The sequence below is a fragment of the Myotis nattereri genome, assembly GCF_964212035.1.
Source record: "Myotis nattereri genome assembly, chromosome: 8".
NCBI classification, from domain to species: domain Eukaryota; kingdom Metazoa; phylum Chordata; class Mammalia; order Chiroptera; family Vespertilionidae; genus Myotis; species Myotis nattereri.
In genome coordinates, this window is record NC_138083.1 from 36,079,670 (window position 1) to 36,094,572 (window position 14,903).

Here is a 14,903-nt window from a genome sequence, read left to right on the forward strand (position 1 = left end):
GACCCAATAGATCTTGTACCCAGCTGACACCATACATAGTTATTAGAATATTATTGACTGTATTCCCAATGCTGTACTTTACATTCCCATTACTATTAGGTAACTACCAATTTCAACTTCTTAATTCCTTCACCTTTTTCACCCATCTTCTCAAGCCACCCCCCCCACCCCCCCAATCTGGCAACCATCAAAATGTTCTCTACCTCTTCCTTTCTCTCTGAAATCAATAAAAATATTTTTTCCTCAACGTTTATAATTGTAATTACCAGAAGAATTATTCTAATACAACCAACACTTCCATTTTCCAAAATTTTAGAGTTTTTAGGAAACTTTTGGATTTTAGTTGCCTTTACTTATCAAGTAATCAAATACCTAAAATAAGCATTTGTTTGCTCATTAAATTTTTTATTTTTAAAATAGCTTTTTATTGATTTTAGAGAGGGAGAGAGAGATAGAAACATCAATGATGACCATAATGCAAGGCTTTTCTAAATAAATATACCTTAAGTCCTTGGGGGGGTTAGGGGGAAGAAACATCAGTGATGAGAGAGAATCATTAATTGGCTGCCTCCTGCATGCCCCACACTGGGGATCAAGCCTACAACCTGGGCATGTGCCCTGACCAGGAATCAAACTGGGACTTCCTGGTTTATAGGTCAGTGCTCAACCACTGAGCCATGCCAGCCAGGCACTCATTAAATTTTTTAAAATAAATATTCTGTAATAAAATGGAAAAACACAGTTTATATTTATTGTGATTTTTAACTTTGTTCTATGTCTTAGCTCTGTAACTATGTAGATGAAGTTTAGAAGACAGTCGAAATTGTAATCTAGAATATTTAGTAGAGAGGAATTTTCATTAAAAATAATTTTTATTCAAAAAATTGCAAGGGAAAACCTATGTTTTAAAAGAAGCTTAAGAGACTTTTGCAATGTATGAACTTTATTTAGATTCTGATCTTAGCAATATATTAAAATGGAATCATTCAGTAGAATTTAAGCAATGAATATTTGATATAAAGTAATTATTCACTTTTTTGTGTGATAATAGAATTGTGGTTATGTGGGGTTGTTTTTTTTTTTAACATATTTGTATTGATTTCAAAGAGGAACGGAGAGGGGAGAGATAGGAACATCAATGATGAGATAGAATCATTGGTTGGCTGCCTCCTGTACCCTCCCTCCTGGGGATTGAGCCTATAACCCAGCCATGTGCCATTGACCAGAATCAAACTCGGGGACCCTTCGGTCCTCAGGCCAACACTCTATCCACTGAGCCAAACCAGCTAGCGCATGGTTATGTTTTTTAGAAAGAGACCTCATCTTGTAGAGAGAGATACTAAAATATTTATGTTTAAAATGAAATTATATTTAGAGTATGGGTAGTGGTGTAATGAAATAAGATTGGCATTGTATTGAAGCTGGAATATCTATATTTGGGGTTCATCATATTCTTTCATATATGGAGGTTTTCATAATAGTAAAGCTTTTTAAAATTATTTTTGTACTCGGAATTTAAACGTAACATCTAAACTTCCTGATAGTTTTTTTTAATATTTATTTACCAGAATGGTAGCTGAATGGAGATTGTCTCGAGGTGTTGAAGAACAGACACAAGCTTTCTTTGAGGGTTTCAATGAAATTCTTCCCCAGCAGTATTTGCAGTACTTTGATGCAAAGGAGTTAGAGGTAATAAGTTTTTCTTCTTTCCTTTGCAGCATGCTGATAAATAATGTCTTCAGTTGTCTGCTTTCAACTCACTTTCCAGTGGCAATATTTTTTATGCAGGCAGGATGTTTAAAATCATATAAAAGAATTAACAAAAAAAAAAAAAAGGATTACTATCAGAACCTCTCTACAGTGAATGGCTTATTTACCTGAATCTGTTTATATATGACACATCAGAAACTCAACCTTTCAGAGTATTATAGATACAGTTATTGATACATAGTTACAATCCATAGCCTCTTGATTAATTTTTTTTTTTTGAATGTTGTTTAATATTCGTTCTTATCTATGTCTAGCATTATTATATAGGTTGTACACTTACCTATAGAAATCATTTGTCTTTTTCATCCCAAAAGGTCCTTTTATGTGGAATGCAAGAGATTGATTTGAATGACTGGCAAAGACATACCATCTACCGTCATTATACTAGGACAAGCAAACAAATAATGTGGTTTTGGCAGGTTTGTCTCACTTTATTTCTATTGACAAACACACCGTAATTTTTTAGAAATGTGTTTACTATATATGAAAATAAGTTACATAAAAAAAATGTATCAGTATCTTCAGACCCCTGGTTCCATCCTATGCATTATAATAAATGAACATGGTTTATGGCACCATCCTTTTAAGACTATTGCCAAGTAAGCTATACACACCTTTCACCTTTGCTCAGAGTATAACTCCAGATGATAAGATGCTTTGGAATTTTATAGAACTGTCTAAAGTATGGTTTTCATTATTCATACCTCATTAAGAATTACATAATGTTTAGAAGGCAAACTTAAGAAAGAGACATGGTTTGGAATCATACTGGTGTCTCTTCAAAAAAATGTCGGTTACAGCACATAAAAAGATTTTCAACATTACTAATAATTAGGAAAGTGCAAATCAAAATCACAAGAAGATATCATTTCACACCCGTTAGGATGGCTATTATGAAAGGGAAAAAACAATCATCCTTGGTGAGGATGTGGAGAAATTAGAACTTCCTGCATTGCTGCTGTGAATATGAAATGTACACCACTGTGGCAAAGTTCAGTGGTTTCTCAAAAAGTTAAACATAGAAGTAATATATGATCCTGGTTGAAGTTTCATTCCATATACCAAAAGGTGGCTGGTTCGGTTCCCAGTCAGGGCACATAGCTAGGCTGTGGGCTCGATCTCCAGTTAGGGCACATATGGGAGGCAACTAATCAATGTTTCTCTCTCTATTTAATGTTCTCTTCCTCCCTTTTTTTCTCTCTCTCAAATCAATGGACATGTCCTAGGTTGTGGATTAAAAAAAAAAGAATTAACATATGATCTGGCAATTCTACTCCTAGGTATACCCAAAAGAATTGAGAGCAGGGACTCAGATACTTGTATACCTATGTTCATAACTATATTCACAGTAGCCAAAAGGTGGAAGCAATCTAAGTGTCCATCAACAGATGAATGGATAAACAAATTGTGGTATATACATACAAAGGAATATTATCCAGCCTTAAAAAAGAAAAAAAGAAAAAAAAAGGAAATTCTACCCTAGCCACTTTGGCTCAGTGCATAGAGCCTTGGCCTGTGGACCAAAGGGTCCCAGGTTTGATTCCAATTGAGGGGTACGTACTTCGGTTGCAGACTCTTCCCCAGCCCAGCCCCTGGTTGGGCGTGTGCAGAAGGCAACCAATCGATGTGTTTCTCTCACATCAGTGTTTCTGTCTTTCCCTCTCTCTTCCACTATCTCTAAAAAAGGTCAATGGAAAAATATCCTTGGGTGAGAATTAACAAAAAAACAAAAAAAAAAGGAAATCCTGACATAGGCTACAACATGGATAAATCTTGAGGATATTATGCTAAGTGAAATAAGCCAGCCACAAAAGGACAAATACTGTATGATTCCACTTATATGTGGAACCTAGATTAGGCAAATTCATAGAAACAAAGTAGAATAGAGGTTACCAGGGGCTGGGGAGGGGAACTGAGGCAGTGGGAAGATAAGTTTAATGCATTTAGAGTTTTTGTTTGGGATAATAAAAAAAAATGTTCTGGAAACAGTGGTGATAATTACATAACAGAGTTAATGTACTTAATGCCATTGAATTGTACACTTAAATAGTAAATATTTATGTTATATATATTGTACCACAATAAAAAAATTTTTTTAGCCCTAGCCAGTGTTGCTCAGTTGGTTAGAGCATTGTCCCATACACTGAAAGGTGGCAGGTTCGATTCTCAGTCAGGGTGTATGCCTAGGTTGTGGGTTCAGTCTCTAGTTGGGGTGCGTATCAGAGGCAGCCAATCAGTGTTTCACTCTCAAATCAATGTTTCTCTCTCTCTCACCTCCCCCTTCCTCTCTAAAATCAATAAAAAACATTTAAAATTAAAAAAATTTTTTTTTAATTTCTGCTATTTACTTAGTCATAAGAAACGCAGATTAACTGAGCTTCTGTAACAAGTAGGATTTGTATTTTAAAACACTTGATAGTAGTACAATAAGATATTTATCATTTTTTAAAAAACATGTTTTTATTGATTTTTAGAGCAAGGGACGGGGAGAGAGAAACATCGATGTGAGAAACATCGATCAGTTGCCTCTCCAGTGCACCCTGACCAGGGATTAAACTAGCAACCTTTTGGTGCACAGGACAATGTTCAACTTAGCCACACAGGCCAAGGCAGATAAAAATTATTCTTGACCAAAAAAATATTTGGCTGAGCCATAATACATGTGCTACAAGATGAAAGCACCCTCCAGAAACCTAATACTTTTAATCAGAGTTATTATTTAGGAGTTAAAAGCTATATAATTTTGGTAACACTTAACTGTACCTTAAAACCTAAAAAACATCGAGAAAAGGAGGTTATTAGGGTAAATCTGGATCAGAATTCTGTGAGTTTGATTTCACTTGTTCATAAATTCAAAAGTCTATTCTGCCTCAAGCTCTGTGTCCTATGTAATGAATATCCTATAGGGCAGGCAGATGTGGGGTGGGGAAGGAGATGCTGCCCTAGAACTGATCTTGAAACTACATGAGTAGGGAGCTCTTGGGCCCAGGGCACCCTCTTTTTCTGTCTCCCCTAAGGATGTGGTCCTAAGATTTACATAGGGGAAGGCTGGTGGGGCTTTGACAAACATGGAGAAGGTCCTCCATCCACAGTAGCGGATACAGTCATTACTATCTCGTGCATTTGACACTGGGAGTTCATTTAAGATTTTTCTTGTGATTCCCAATCAGGGCAAATGCCCAGGTTACAAGCTTGATCCCTTACAGGGGCATGTAGGAGGCAGCTGGTTGATATTTCTATTTCTCCCTCCCCCTTCCTGTCTAAAATCAGTAAAAACATATTTTTTTAAAAAAGATTTTCCTTGTTTATTATGTTAAACATGTGACCTATATTTCTCCTTAAATGTGTTTTAAACAGTTTGTTAAAGAAATTGATAATGAGAAGAGAATGAGACTTCTACAGTTTGTTACTGGAACCTGCCGATTACCAGTTGGAGGATTTGCTGACCTCATGGGTATGTATATAGGATTACTTTTCCTATAGAAAAAATTATCACACTGCTGTTACATCATTGTGTATACAACTTATCAGAAATAAAAATAAGTGTAGCCATTTTCTTAAATAGTCATAGTTAACCTGGATTTGTCTAAACTTTTAAAATCACTTTGTAATTCTTACCTGGAAATTTTAAGCCCTTCAACTAGACCCTACATTTTAACTTAGGATAGCAGTCTTCTATTTGTAAATCTGTTTGTTCATTCAGTCATTTGGCCAACATTTTTGTCTCTCCTATGAGCCAGGCACTGTTGGTTGTATTATACTATATTTTTAATGATGTGTTTACCACTCTTCCCTGTTATACCTGGAACTCCTTAAGATATAGGTCCATACCTTCATCTTTTTATTTCTGGCACCAAGCACAGTACTTATCACATAGTAGTCACTGATTAAAGTGTGTTGTTTTGAAATGAATAACCATGAGAATATTTATTTTGCAACTAGATAATGAAGTAGATTCAAGTCTTCCTTTAACACCAATGTTGTGTCAAGTACCATAGGAGGATAGAAGAGAAGTTGTGATCCCTACGCCTGCTTCAGCTGAAGCAGAGGGTCAGAATTAAAAGAACTAGGCAATTTTGGGAACCAGTTTAAATGCCTTTAAAAGCCAGACCAAAATAATTTGGACATTACTCTGAGGGTATTAGAAGTTATGGAAACTTTTTGAAAAGAGGAAACTTGCTGAAACTGCATTTTAGGAAGATTTGATGAAAAAGCAGAGCATGCATTAAAAGATAGGGAGAGCCCTAGCTGTTGTGGATGAGTGTTTGAGCATCAACCTATGAACCAGTAGGTCATGGTTTTGATTCCCTATCAGAATTGTGGGCTCAATCCCCAGTAGGCAGTGTGCAGGAGGCAACCGATCAATAATTCTCTCTCATCAATATTTCTGTCTGTCTTTTCCTCTCCCCTTTTCTTTGAAATGAATAAAAAAAATATTTAAAATAATAATAATAAACTATTTTTTAAAAAAGAAAAAGATAGGGAAGAGCCTGGATGTAGGAAGAAAGTATTAGAGCAATGATGAGAAACTGATCTTAGGAGATGAAAGTAGAAATAGAAAAGAGGAGATAAATGCTAGAGAAGTTCCAAAAGTACAAACTGTACTCAATTAAAAGATGAGATAAGAAGAAAGAATGTCAAAGATAATATGTTATGAAATACGGAGAAATGGAAAAACTGTGACATGTAGAGAACATGGTTTGAAAGTGTTAGGGAGGGCAATGAGTTGCTTAGAGTCTGCTGAGTTTAAGGTGATTGCCAGACAACCAAGTAGAAAATATTCAGGGGGTGGGGACTCTTGCACTCATGCACATCTTTTTGGGACACCCTATATTTCTGAATCTCTCCCCCCAAATTTTTTATTCAACTTAGTAGGTTTGGGATAGGGTCTGTAGTTTTGTAATTTTAACAGTTTCCCTGGTGATGCTGATATGATGCTGCTACATTGGGGATCACAATTGAGAACCATTGTATTATTTAACTGTTGATGGTTTCACTATGTTTTAGGGAGCAATGGACCTCAAAAATTCTGCATTGAAAAAGTTGGGAAAGAAAATTGGTTACCCAGAAGTCATACATGGTAAGTAAAATCAGAAAAAGTAGAGAAAACAGCCTTTTCCAGTTGTTCTGTAGATATTAAAGCCTATTAGAAATGAAATATTTTCCCCATTGTATTGAATTATTCTTAACAACTTTTTTGAGGCATAATTTACTATAAAACTTACCCATTTGATTCAGTGATATTTAGTAGATTTACAGACTAGTAACCATCACTACGATCCAGTATTAACGTATTTTCATTACCCCCAAACAATTTGCCCATTTCCAGTCAATCCCTTTTCCCACCTCTGAGTTGTTTTTTAAATCTGATAGTTGGAAAACTTTTACCTTTTCTCTGATGGCACAGAAAGATATCAATTCTAGATAGCTGTTGGGAGAACCACTTTCTAACATAGTGAACAGAAATGTTATTTTCTCATAATTGCCATTTAACCACATGTCCAAAAATGTACAAAACTAAAAACCAACTGTAATCTTAATTAAAATATATGTTGGAATTCGACCGAAAGGTCAGAAATACTTTGACTTTATTTTGTGAGACATTTCTGTGGTTATATTTGGACTTCGATGGATAGTCCTTTATTTTCCCCATCTGTCCTTTTTTTTTTTTTTAAATATATTTTATTGATTTTTTACAGAGAGGAAGGGAGAGAGATAGAGAGTTAGAAACATCGATGAGAGAGAAACATCAATCAGCTGCCTCCTGCACATCTCCTACTGGGGATGTGCCTGCAACCCAGGTACATGCCCCTGACTGGAATCGAGCCTGGGACCTTTCAGTCCGCAGGCCGACGCTCTATCCACTGAGCCAAACCGGTTTTGGCCCCATCTGTCCTTTTTAATTGTTTTATTGTTTGTTCCTTTACATTTTCATACACATATGTGTGGTTTTTAAAAAAAATAACTTGCCCTGGCTGGTTTGGCTCAGTGGATAGAGCGTCGGCCTGCGGACTGAAGGGTCCCGGGCTCGGTTCCAGTCGAGGGCATGTACCTTGGTTGCAGGCACATCCCCAGTGGGGGGTCTGCAGGAGGCAGCTGATCAATGGCTCTCTCTCATCGATGTTTCTAACTCTCTATCCCTCTCCCTTCCTCTCTGTAAAAAATCAATAAAATAAAATTTAAAAAAAATAAAAATAACAACTTGACCCATTTGTTGAAAATCAATTGATGATAAATACACTGGCTTATTTCTGGATTCTCAATTCTATTTCCATTGATCTGTATGTATATCCATAATGGCAGTACCACATTATCTTCATTACTCTAGCTTTGTAGTAAGTTTTGAATTTAGGAAGTATGTGTCTTCCAATATTTTCAAGATTGTTTTGGCTATTCTGGGTCCTTTGGATTTTCATGTGAATTTTAGGATCAGCTTGTCCATTTCAGCAAAGAGGTCAGTTGGGATGTTGATACAAATCACTTTGAATTTGTAGATCAGTTGGGGGAATATTGCCATCTTAACAATATTTTGTCTTCCTATCAATGCACATGGATGGGATATCTTTCAAGACTATTTATTTAGGTCTTTTTAATTTATTTCAACAATGTTTTATATTTTTCCATTATACAAGCCTTGAGTTTCTTCTGTTAAATTTCTTAAGTATTTTATTCTTTAAAAAATGTGTGTGTATATACATACATATATACACACACATACATATATATTATTATTATTTTATTGATTTCAGAGAGGAAGGAAGAGGGAGAGAGAGATAAAAACATCAGCGATGAGAGAGAATCATTGATTGGCTGCCTCCTGAACGCCCCACATGGTATTGAGCCTACAACCCAAACTGCAACCAGGCATGTGCCCTGACCAGGAATTGAACCGTGACTTCCTGGCTTACAGGTCAATGGTCAACTCCTGAACCACATCAGCCAAGCTATATTTTATCCTTTTTGAAGTTAGTATGAATGGGATTGTTTTTTCAGTTTCATTTTAGATTTTTATTGCTAGTGTATAAAAATACAATTTATTTTTGTATACTTATCTTGTACACGTGTTTTGAATTGACCTCTTGTCCCTTTCTTTTTAATTTCGAAACCTAGAACAGACTGTGCCATTACACTGTTGTGAACAGCTTATCTTAGTCACACATGAGAACCAGCCTCATTATGTTATCAAGTTCCATGTTTCCATTTGTGAGAACTAACAGAAGTAATAATTGTAAATTTATTTGTCCTTTGTGGATAGTATTATTTCTTCTTTTGCCAGATGTTTAGCCTTATCCTAAAAATATGGCAGAGGGCTGAGGCTTCAGAGCAGCTTCATTACTTGTTACCTTGTGAATGTGATAATAATACAGCCCAAAATTAGAAGATGCCCTTTAAAAACTCAACAGCTAAGAATAGGACAGAGATGGTCATTCAATAGGGGCAGAATATTAGATATTAGAGAAGAACATTATTTCTTACTCTTAAAGTGGTAAATTTAAACGCTTTTTTTTTTAAAGCCTATTAGAAATCTAAATTCTAAAATCTAAATTTTAATTTAAAACCTTTTGATAAGAGACCTCTGGCCTACAAAGCCTAAAATATTTACTATCTAGCTCTTTACAGAAAAAGTTTGCTGACCACAGATCTAGATTAGGGTGGATGGAGGAGCATGAGAAGACCAATGTTTTACTGAATACCTGCTGAGCACCAGGCACTGTGCTATGTATATGCTTGTTTGTTCTTCATTCTATACTGAGAGATACTGTTTTTCCTATTTTACCAAAGAGGAAACCAAGACTCAAAAAGGTAATAGCACTTGTTCAAAGGCTCAGGGATAGATCTGGGACTTAAACCAGTTTTGCCTGGCTTTAAAAACCAGCTTTGTTATATACTACACTGCCCATATGATTCTTTGTATATTTTTTTTTCTCATACTAACAATTCTTACTTTTAGTTTTAACCGCCTGGACCTACCACCCTATAAGAGCTATGAGCAACTGAAGGAAAAGCTGTTATTTGCCATTGAAGAAACAGAAGGATTTGGACAAGAGTAACTTCTGGGAATTGAACCACGGAAGGACAAGAACTTACTTGCAATGTTTGTCCTTTTCCTTCTCTGCTTGTTGCACATCTTGTTGTAAAATTGGACTGTGACTGTTTAGAGAGAGTTATCTGAGTATAAGTAAATTAATGTTATCATTGAGATTTATTTACCAGTGATTCTGGACTTTTATTCAACATTTCCAGAAATCGGATCTGCAAATGACTAGTCAAAACCTTAACATGAGATTTAACACATCATTGAAATCTGACTTGTCTTATTCCACTAGATTGTTTCCTTAATTATGTATATGTGTATCAAAAGTCTCACTCTTCCTTTTACATCCTAGAACAGTAACAAAAACATTTTAAACTCATGTATCTGTACTCTAAAACACTGCCATCCTAAAGCAGATTTTATGTGCGTGAAAGGATTGCCTCATTCAGAAATTGTCAGTATGAAGGGGGAGATTAGGCTTTCCCCAACCCTACATTTATTTTGTTTTTTATTCCACATATGCCAGGAAATATATGTAGTATGGTCTCTAAAACCCCTAGGGTTTTTTTCCCCAAAGTTGAGACTCTCTGCCTTTTTCTTGGTAAGGGGGGAAAATGCTATTGCTTTGTCTTACAGAGCGAATGTCTGCCAACTACCCATCCATTACATAAGCCTGAACTTTGGTAATATATGGCTATGAAAATTAATTAAGCCTCTATAAAGACTTCCCATAGAGATGAATTCTGATACTGAAATGTAGTTACCTGCAATATTTACTAGAGATTTATGAGATTAAATTAAGAAATAATGTAAGAAAGTAGACTTTTCTGATTCTACATAATGCTTGATTATTCATTTAAGGACCTAGAAATATTGTGTGAAAATGTATAAATATCACCCAAAAGGCTTTCTGCCCTATATTTTTAAAATACAGAATAGTTATATTTTAAGTAGCCCCGGCCCTAGTTCTATAGGGCTTGGCTATTTAATATTTTTATGGAGAAAACATTTAGTTCTGGAAAAGGTAAATGCTTGTATATATTTTTGCAGCCTGAGATCTCCCTTACTCCATTTCTTCCTTTAATTTAAGTGGCCACATGTATATGTCTTCCCTGCTGTGTTAGGAAAATGGGGGCTGGATATCCCAAGAATCAGAGGTTTTATAAAAAATACTGCAAATAGCAGACATAAATATCTCCAAATACTATCTTAAATTTTGGTATAAGCTGAACATTTGGAAATAGATTTATTGTAAGTGTTTAATTAGAGCAATTTCTTAAATCTGAACTAAATCGCTTTTAGAGTCCTTTTTCTTTGTGAGCATTGTAAATGCTAATAAATTGTTTAAAAAAAATTTTTTTTTTTTACTGCATGTTATGTTGAAATAAAAACAAAGTAAAATGAGCAAATTGCCTTATTCTTCTGCTCTTTTGGGAGGTTGGGGAAAGCAGCATTTCACAGCCTAGGCAGTAGGGAAGGACCTCACTTGTTTAATCAAACGGAGTGCTTTAAAACTGATCCAGCCACTCATAATAATGAATTCCTACTCTGTCTTTTATGATCTTATATTGTGCAGAAGAATCTAATTTTATTAAGACTTACAATAACTCTATTTAAGATTGAGATACTCATTTTTCAGCAAGAGATTGACATACTAATGTCAAGTCATAGAAATTTAAGTGAAATATGACTCACCTCCCCACAAAGGTCTCATGCTAAATAAGCTATTTCAGTCAAGCCCACTCTGCCCCTTTTTATTTATCTAATTAATAATCCAAAATGTTACCAGGGATGCCTCATGGAATTAGACTTTGCTATATTTATATTCCTCCTTGGTTTGGAATGTAACTCCATCCTTCTAAACTCCTAAGCTTAACTACTTCTATTTAATATTGTTGGTATCTCCAGCCCCCTCTTATTTGTTTTCCTTTTAGGGTTATTTACAAAATTATTTGTATATATGCTATGCTTTCATTAACTAAAAACGAAATAGCACCACTGGATTGTATATTACTGTATTAGCATTCCTTTTTTTTTCTTTCTTGAAATGTAATTTCAAATACTCAGGTAATTCTACAAATATCACAGGGAGTCAAGTGCTCTTAATAAAGGCCCTTAAGGGGGCTGCCTCACTTGCATTTCCTTAAAAGATGTAACTTTATAATTAAAGATTTTTGGTCTTTCATTTGCACATTTTTCTGTTAGTCTTGAGCAAGAAGGTTTTCCCTACCTGCATAAAAGACCAGGTCTTATAGATTTCTGACTGTTTTTTTAAGTGGCCAGGTTACAGCCTGTCTGTTCTGATGGGTAGGTAGAAAAAAAACTATAAAGACCCACCAAGGTGATACTGGATTTGGTACCTATTGTGAAGAGAACCAAGATGAAAACATCTAAGTCAGGACCCCAGCCATGGTGCTGAGTAGAGAAACACCAGCTAGTTATCAAGACTGACTGTTCTTTGACTAGTCAGTGTGGCTCAGTGGCTGAGCATCGACCTATAAACCAGGAGGTCATGGTTTGATTCTCCTTGATTCCCAGTCAGGGCACATGCCCGGTAGGAGGTATGCAAGAGGCAGTCAGTCAATGATTCTCTCATCATTGGTGTTTCTATCTCTCCCTTCCTCTCTGAAATCAATAAAAATACCTTTTTTAAAAAACTATTCTCAATAAGCTGTCCTGCTCATTAGCTCCAGAAGACCTTTTCTTATTGGGAAACAAGGTGATCAACCTCTTGCTTAAAGTAGAACTAGCAGCCCTGCCTGGGTGGCTCAGTTGGTTGGAGCGTTGTCCCATACACCAAAGGGTTTTGGGTTCGATCTCCGGTGCGGGCGCATGCAGGAGGCAGCCGTTCAATGTTAATTGTCGCATCAGTGTTTCTTTCCCTCTAAAAATTAAAAACATATTCTCCATGCGGACTAAAACTATAAAAATAAAAATTTAATAAAATAGAACCAGGGGAGAGAGGCTAAGGCAAGAGGGTTTCCTCAAGGTATCCTACAGGTAAGGATGTGGAATTTCTTAATATGCTGATCTAACAGTGACTGGAGGACAGAAACTGCAGGTTCTGAGAAATACACCCTCTCCTGTTTAATCTGCCCAATATAAGCAGCTAGAAAACTCTAGCTTCAGTGTGAACAGGTGTCCCCCACATCATGAGGAAATCTTCCTTGGGGAAAGAAGTAATTGCTCTTACTGACCATTGGCTTTCCAGCCCCAAATCCTACAATGAATCAAACTGGGACTCAGCTGTGGTTGACTGGCTATTTTCCCAAACTTTTAGGAAGTGTCAGATTGAGTAACACCAGAACATACTGCTGTTACTCCTAACCCATTTCACTTGTCAATTCCCATGTGTCTTTAGGGCTTCTTTGTGGTCAGGACATTTGGGGGTAGGATTCAAGGGAATTTCTGTGGTTAGCAAGGAGAGGAGGATCTTCAGTAGAGATCTCAGACAGCGTTGGTCTCTCAGGAACAGGTTCCCATTAAGCAAAGACGCTATGGGCAAGAGGATTTCCTCAAGGCATCCCACAGGTAAGGATGCTGAGAATTTGCAATCATATCTGCAGATCACTGAAAATAGCCATACTGTTATTTTTCTTCATTTCTGATTCACACCTGCTTTTTATTTGTCTTCGCTGCCCTGGCAATCAATACCATGCCTATATTCACTTAATCTCAGGGCAACTGTCAACACTTACTACTATGTCCCAAACAGATATGTTACATGCAGTCATTTAGTCATCCTGGTCATTCTCAGAGATAATCCCCTGTATTTTACAGATAAGAAAATAAATACTCAAAGTCATTAACTTGAAGTGTCCACCGCTATTTAGTGGCAAGAAGGCAAACTGGAATCCAGAACTGACTCCAAAGATTGCAGGGTTAAATGTTTTGCTCTATTGCTACTCACAAACTGCAATTTTTGGAGTCTTCTGTAACTTATTCAGCTGTTCCATCTAATTGGTTTCCAAATCCTATCAAATCCATCTCTAAAACTTGAATAATTTCTCTCAGAGCTGCCTCCATTGCCACAGCCCACATCTTTACTCCTACCCTGGTTGAGTGTAGAAACCTGTCATTGCTTCCATTCTCCCTTCCAGTCCCTCTTGTGCTGCCTGAAAATGGTCTGTGGGAGACCTCACTCTCGTGCTTCTTCCGTGCTTAAAATCTTAGTGATTCCTCCATGACCACAGAATAAACTCCAAAACTCCTAAGCCTGCCACTCAGCGCCAACAACTACCTTTAACTCCTCCTCCCCTCTCATTCTGGCTCCAGTCCTATGAACGATTGGCCAGTTTCTGTTTTGCTTCTGTGATTGTGATCTTGTTAAATCCCTTCACCCCTTAGCCTGGTTCTCCATATAAGTAAGATGGTGATGAACCCTTGTGTGCTTATTTTCTGGGATGTTTTGAGATCCAGTCTGCAGCCCTTACAGAGAACAGAACTGTTGCACGTGATACGGAGTTACTGCTCACACTTCACACAGCTTTTCCGAATGTTAACATCCTGTATAACTTGGAACAGTTATCAAAACTAATGACTTGACACTAAACTACAGCCTTAATCAGATTTCACCAATTTTTCCACCAATGACATTTTTCTCAATATCCTCCAATCTGTGCCTTCATTCTTTTTTCATGACCTTGACATTTTTTGAAGAGTACTGTCAGATTCTTTATATAATGTCCCTCAAATTTGGTTTAATGTTTTCTCCATAGTTAAGACCATAGATTTTTGTGAAGAATACTACAGAAATGATATGCCCTTAGTGCCTGATAACGGGGGTACACATCAATCTATATCTCGTTAGCAGTAATGTTAACCTTGATCCTCAGTTGGTGTCTGCCAGGTTGCCTTACTGTCGTCACTATCCAGTCCTTTTAACTGTAGTACAGACACCCCTGGAAGGAGCACCAAAACCTTCCCCAGTTAAGAGAGGCTAAAGTAGAATTAAAAAATTGGAGTTAGCGCATCTGTGTTGAATTTAGCAAGCTCCAGTGCCTCAAGAAAAAGCATTTGTAAAAAGGGATGCTGAGGCTCCTGGAGCTAGCACGGGCCAGTAACGAGACACCAGGTTCACTAAATGGCAATTTATTTC

The 14,903-nt window shown here is 36.5% G+C and overlaps 1 protein-coding gene across 1 annotated transcript in view; it reads left to right on the forward strand.

Moving 5' to 3' along the window:
• ITCH (itchy E3 ubiquitin protein ligase) overlaps positions 1-11,964 on the forward strand; it is a 129,180-nt gene extending 117,216 nt beyond the window's left edge. The window contains exons 20-24 of the mRNA XM_081097015.1: positions 1,569-1,689; positions 2,085-2,189; positions 5,128-5,224; positions 6,778-6,850; positions 9,722-11,964. Of these exons, the coding sequence (XP_080953141.1) occupies positions 1,569-1,689; positions 2,085-2,189; positions 5,128-5,224; positions 6,778-6,850; positions 9,722-9,821 (496 nt within the window). The 3' untranslated portion in view covers positions 9,822-11,964. The remainder of the gene's footprint in view (positions 1-1,568; positions 1,690-2,084; positions 2,190-5,127; positions 5,225-6,777; positions 6,851-9,721) is intronic.
• Positions 11,965-14,903: the final 2,939 nt, after the last annotated feature.